Genomic DNA, 6421 nt, shown 5'->3' with positions numbered 1-6421 from the left:
TACTTTGTTTATAGCTATTTTCCCCAAAATATCTTGGCTCTGGGTCACCTTTTAGTTATTTCTTCAGATTTGTTGTCCAGAACTTAGAACCAAGAATTTTGTAGACATGTTAGTGACTTATCTTTTAAAAAGTTCTAGTTTAATCTCTTGTAAGATTCCCCCCCCCTTCACTCATACATTTAAAATAGAAGTGAAACAGGCAGGTGGCAGGAACAGTGAGATTGGATTTTTAAGTCACACTCAAATCTGCTTGAGTTATAAGACTAAAAAGTAGTGACTTAGAGAATGGCATTTCCTGTACCATTTTCATTGTTCAATGAATGCTGTTTCCATTACCTACTTGGTCTGTAATATAGTGCTTGGCACACAACTCAAATATCTTGACAGTTGAAAAGGAATAAGGAATAATGAATAATGTGTTGTCCTTAGGTCTTGGCAGAAATTATCCCTGACTTCATTCTTCTTTTGACAAATGTCTATAAATTGTATTGGATAAGATTATAGAGCAACATTGGAAAATTGGAGGAACCATGAGGAAAATGACCAAGAAACTGCTCTCGTTATTCTCTGCATCTCTGCTGCTTCAGAAAGCCGGAGTTTCCATGGAGCAAGAAGGCAGAGTGAAGAACTAAAGTGCTCCCAATCAGATCACTTTGGGGCTTCAAGCCAAGATGGGAAAAGGATAGTAGAAAAGGGGTTAGTATAGTTTATAGAGGGCTGCTTACATCCTTCTAAGCCGGTAAGTTTACCTGGGGGGAAAAAAAGCTATTTCAAACTAGCCCTAGAATTTACCTACACTTTGGTTGCTGGTCCAATTTTTAAAAATGTTAACATTAATACATTTGTAGATTCATATATTAAAATGACATTAAATTGTTCTGTCTACAAATTTAAGGATCACACAAATAAAAGCTGGCATTTTATTTTTTAAATGTTTAAAAATAATCTCTTTTCAACATAGTTCTTTCTAGCAGAGTATAACTGTACTGAAGAGCAGTCACAGAACCTTTCCTGAGTTACAGGGTGAGATTCCATTATTTACCTCTCCCCCAGCTGCCCTTCATTCAACCTCTTTAGAAACCTAGGAACTCTGCTTATCGCTTCTCTATTCCAAGTCTTCCAGATGTGGCACTCTTCAACCGCAAGTAACTACAAATTGTTTTAATATTACACACACAAGGAGGAAGTTTGTTCAGGTTTAATTAATCAGTCACCTAGCATTGTATTTGTGGTTACTTTTCCTTTACTCATTTCTAAGATAATAGTCTTCCCAATGACTAGAGAAGATTTCAATTAATTTTTCCCCCCACATCAAAAATGCAGGTTTAGCGAATTTTTACTCATTGGGCCACTGGGTGAAATCATAGTAGAGACAACTAAAGGTAAAATAGACGTTGTATTTATTTGCACTTAAACTTATAAACCAACCAGCCAAACTGGTACTATTATCGTGATACAGCAAAGTACAAAAACATCTTTTACAAATACTTAAGTAATTAACAAATTAAACGTTGTAGTAAAACAGCAAAAGGGGCAGAGGAAATCAATGAAGCATATTATAGCTCATTAACCTCTCACCTGAGTTGAGGTTTTTAAGCAAGCCTCCCAACCCCAGAATATGTGACTAATCCTTCATCACACATCTTTATACTTTTACTTTCTGTTCTTGAGACAAGATTCTAGGTCCTAAAGATATCCAAAATATTATTATATCTAGTTATCTATAGCCAGAGACATTTTTTATCATCATTTTGTTTATAGCAGTAAGGCTACAGGAACCTCTTTGATTAGACTCCAGTCATACCCTACACTCCCACCCCTCCAAATTAACACAATAGGCATAATGAGAAAGAAGCAGGATATCAAGGCAGAGATACATAGAAAAATCCTAGAAGTGACGCAGGCACTGCCCAAATTGATTGCATAATATACTCATCGTCACACATCGTCAGGCTGTATATTCATGGAGTAATTTGGGAATAAATCCATGATTTGCTGTGTACCACAATACTTAGGGGTTTGCTGTATCACATCATAGCTTTCCTCAGCAGTTTCCAAGGTGGCCTCCAAATCACTGACAGGTCGATTTTGCTGGAACTGGATCTGTGGTGGCAGGGCTTCCTCCCCATAACCGTAGAACTGATTGTTCCAGGCTTGGTTGTTCCAAGACTGGTTATTCCAGGATTGAGGGCACCAAGTCTGACTGTTCCAGGAATGGTAGCTCCAAGATTGGCTGTTCCAGGAATGGTTGTTCCAAGTTGGGTTATTGTAGGCCTGGTTGCTCCACATTGAAAAGTTTCCAGAAGCATTCACCAGGCATCCCTGGTGACAGGAAGAGAGGCCCGGGTACTCTGCAGTTGCTGAGCCCTTCTGAAAGAGAATGGTGGGTTAACCAACTGAAAGGGTACAAGGAAATCAGAATTGTCTGTGGCTGGGGTTGTATGCTTCAGCAATGGACAAAACTAAAAAGTCATCGAAAGGATAGAGAAGAAAAATAAGTTTCCTGTTACCCGAGTCATATAGCTGCTGTTCTTTGGCCAGTTGTATTTCTGCCACCTCTTACATTTCATTCTCTGGTTCTGGAACCAGGTCTTAATCTGCAGGAAAAAGGTGAGAGGAAAACGTAAAATACGACAAATACAGATATGCTAGGGAACAAATATTATTAACATTTTTTCCCCTAACTACAACTATCTAAAGCTCAGGAGCAAAATTTTAATTTCTAGAGTCCTTTTTAAAATCTCAAACCAATACACTATGAATGAATATTCAAGCCCCTCAAATCAGTTGTTTGCTTTTTAATAAAACTAACCAGTTAGAGACAACACACTGCAAATCTACTGACAAGGAAGTGCACATTTAAACGTCTACCCATCTTCCCTTTGGTTTACTCATGATGCTGTTTGTCAGTTAAAGGTAATCTGTTTGCAAAAAAGCCTCCCCTATGTAAGCACATTACATATTTCATGATACTGGTGGTATTTTACTTCAAGAATTATGAAATACACCATTAGGACAACTCTTTAGAAAACATCAAGTTATATTGGAGCACACAATAAAATTTCCACATGGTTTATAAGCTTAAGTTAGAAAATTAGAACATGGGAAGACCACAAGAATATATATTATAAAATCATGGAATAGACTTTCTAAGTACGGCACCAGTAATAGAAAACCATAAAATATTTTACTGAACAAAATGCCAACAAATGTATGAAAATAATTAACCTCATTAGCAACCGAATGCACACATAAAAACAAAAGATGCAATTTTTATTTTAATGAGGTCCGTATTGGTTAGGGACTGTCCTAACCTGAAGACAGGAGTATATACACACCTCCTTTGATTAAGAAGAAACTGAAAATGTTTTCACAATTTTGGTTTGTGCAATAGGAGAAAATGTTAAATAAATTATGACACATTCACACAATAGACTATTTAATGAAAGAAAGATGGTTATGAAACATGTTACAAAAACATTCAGTTTTCATATTAAAACAAATTATTTGTAGGAGAATCTACAGAAAGATGTTAGCAGTGCTTATCTGCAAATTAGTTTCATTTTTATTTCTTATTCCAAAGCCAACAAAACAACCCTACCTGTTTGTAGCTAAGGTTCAGAATGTTGGAAAGTTCTTGCATCTGCTGGAGGCTGAGATATTTCTGTCTCTGAAATCTCTCATTGAGTACACAGAGCTGGGTCTGTGAGAACACGGTTCTGATCTTCTGTTTCTTGACCTGGACCTTCTCTTCCTTCTTCACTGTGTTTTCTACAGAAGTGGGTAGTATTACGCTGGGACTGGTGGAAGAATCAGGGCTGTTCTGAATAAGCAGATCCATGGAGGAAGGAAGAGGAGAGACTGCTGGGAATAAAATGATACTTTTCTCTAAAACTTTTCAAATAATAAACTTGCAAATTTATTGTTTTCAAAGCATTTTTCAAATCCTCACAACATCAGAGCAAGATAGTAACAATTCTTAAATCATTCTGAATATTTTGCCAATCTTTGTACAATCCAGTAAGTGTATCAGTGTCTCCCTTTTATGTATATAATGGACATGGCTAATTTGCTAGGGACAGATTGGGACTCAAACCTCTTTGACTACTCTCCAGCTGTTCATAAACGTCAAAACAGATTACTTGACTCCCACCTACTGTTTCCCTCCCGTAACTTCCTTTTGTAATCTTAATCATTACCTAATTTTTTAAACTAATGATCAGATTCTGAGAATTCTATAAAAGCAACAGTTTACTGCCCAGTTCTAAATACCAAAGCTAACAGGTAATATGAATTTTGATAGACTTCCGTTTCAAGCCAGACTTTCCCTTTATTAGCTCTGTGACTGTCTCCAAAATTATTCCTCCCTGAGTTTCTTAATTGATTAAAACGAGATCACAGATAAAAATTGTCTAGCACAGGACCTGGCGTATATTGACTTGGTAACAGAAAATTAATTTCCTGTACTACCTAGGTTGAGTGGGCACTTCAATTCTTACTTGCACTGAAGAATTCTCAGTGCGCAACTCCAAGTCTTCCCTAGTCGTGGTATGAACGCACAGGCTTTAGAAGGCAAAAATTCACAGTCTTGTGCTTCTTACAAGTAGATCTAAGAAAGTCCTCAACTAATGACATTTAAGTGGGGTGTGTCCTGAAAATTATCTCTACAAACTTGCACTTGGCTTGCTAACGAGGACATGCTCACTTGCTCATTCCCAAGCTATTTCTCACAATCCAGCGCTGTATTTTCAATGTTTGAAATTACCAAAGGACATTAACACGAAGTTTAGGAAAGCAGCGTAACATTAAAATCTAACACTCAAACATAACGGTTATTTTGTTTACTTATTCCTGCTCCACAACTTAAGTTTCATTGTAATAATGTAAATAGTTTTAAAGCTATTTTTTACTAGGTTAAAAATGGCGTTCTAGGGGAAAAAGTGATTTATCTTTTTATTTTTAACTCTTGCCAAATTGATTTCCAAAAAAGTAGTACCAGCTTTACAGTATCCTCAGCATCCCCCACATCCCCAGTTATCATTTAGAAACCAAAGGGTTGATTTAGGACATTGGAACATTGCATGTGCTCACAGAGCTGCCCAATAACACCCACACATCCAAAGGGTGGGGGAAAAGCCAACTGCTACTGTAGTAGAGAGTTACACATTTCAACAAAGTAACATTCATGTAATTAGCCATGCCATTTCTGGCACTTCTGGAAGAAAGGTGATGCTCACCGCCCGACACCTCGCCCCTCATCCCGAGTGATGTTATGACTTCTGGCTTAGCAATGCTTATTGTTACTGTGTGCCCAACACGTAGTCAAGATTTATACATCAGCTTATTTATCACAACACATTTGTGTTTCCACAGTGCCTACACACGTTAACGTCTCAAATACTGGGGGTGCCAAAAAAATGTATGCAAGTGGACACTTTGGTCAACGTTGCTCAAGCAATAGTTCACTGTAATCAGAAGAGTTTGGATACTGATGGTAACCACTTAGAGCACCTCTTGTAATTGCAGAAGTCAAATGTGACTTGTATTCATCTTTTGTTATCGGTATACATTTAGTATTACAATTTTAAGTTTTTTCCTTTCTTAAAATGTGTATATAATTTGGCACCCTCTGTATACGGTATGCATTTGACTTGCTGAGTCCCGTGTCCCTAGTCTCAGACTACAACTGACACTTAGGACATAGGTTAAAGGACACACGCCACTAAATTACAATTGAAAGAGAGGTATTGCAAAGATTAACAGATGACACCAGCTTCTACGAATGGGCTATAATTGGTCAAGAGGGAAAAGGATGACCTGTACCCCCCTTCCCTTCTTTCTCTTTTTCTTAAGGAACTGAGGCTTTCAAAAATTCAATTTTTTCTTACCATTCTCCGTGTGGAGTGTCTCAGCAGATGACATTTGCAAGGATGCATAATTTTCTTCAGGCCCATAAATCTCAGGCTCTGGTGAAGAGTCCCTAGAATTGGATGCTTCGGGGCAAGGCGGGCTTTGGGGACAAGCCAGATCCACACTCATGTTGCGGAGTTGAAGGAAAGAAAAAAACCAACAACCTAGGTTGTAAGAAATGCCCGGGCTTAAGTATCTAGGTGGAAAAGCTTAAAGAAATAATGAAGGTCTCCAGATGTGGAAGTATAAAAAAGATGGAATGAAGTGAGTCACCTTTGCAGTAACAGGACCCAACCAGCCCTATCTAGCAAAAAGTAAGGATTTTGTAGACTCTAGATTTATAAGGAAGGCTCAACCAAATTTAGACCCGCCCCTCCTGGCAGCCCCACACCCACACACACCCTTGCGAATTCTCAGTTAATCCCGTCTGCCAGTCTCACCAAGGCCATTGTAATGCAAAAGGTAGCTGTGGAATAACCCAGTCTAGGTGGAGAATGAGAAAACTGGGGCC

General features: G+C 38.0%; 1 protein-coding gene across 2 annotated transcripts; it reads right to left on the bottom strand.

Moving 5' to 3' along the window:
* Window positions 1–1872: 1872 nt before the first annotated feature.
* On the bottom strand, window positions 1873–6039 carry NANOG (Nanog homeobox). 2 transcript variants are annotated; one of them, XM_019713466.2, is made up of 4 exons: window positions 5889–6039; window positions 3602–3861; window positions 2511–2597; window positions 1873–2370 (listed from the first exon to the last, which is right to left on the bottom strand). In XM_019713466.2, the coding sequence occupies exons 1-4, from the start codon at window positions 6037–6039 to the stop codon at window positions 1939–1941; spliced, it is 930 nt and encodes a 309-aa protein (XP_019569025.2). In that variant the 3' UTR covers window positions 1873–1938. The 2 variants fall into 2 exon arrangements, with proteins under 2 accessions (XP_019569025.2, XP_074175646.1); XM_074319545.1 differs by having other exon boundaries at window positions 1873–2322.
* Window positions 6040–6421: the final 382 nt, after the last annotated feature.

Source organism: Rhinolophus sinicus, linkage group LG02 (assembly GCF_036562045.2).
Source record: "Rhinolophus sinicus isolate RSC01 linkage group LG02, ASM3656204v1, whole genome shotgun sequence".
NCBI lineage: Eukaryota > Metazoa > Chordata > Mammalia > Chiroptera > Rhinolophidae > Rhinolophus > Rhinolophus sinicus.
Note: the sequence above shows the minus strand (reverse complement) of the source record. Positions and strands in the feature narration are given on the sequence as shown.

Coding starts and splice junctions, on each gene's coding strand:
- NANOG (XM_019713466.2), bottom strand. CDS start 6,039: ATGAGTGTGGATCTGGCTTGTCCCCAAAGCCCGCCTTGCCCCGAAGCA. Junction 3,862..5,888: donor GACACTCCACACGGAGAATG/GTAAGAAAAAAT, acceptor TATTCCCAGCAG/TCTCTCCTCTTCCTTCCTCC. Junction 2,371..2,510: donor ACAGCAGCTATATGACTCGG/GTAACAGGAAAC, acceptor ATTCTCTTTCAG/AAGGGCTCAGCAACTGCAGA.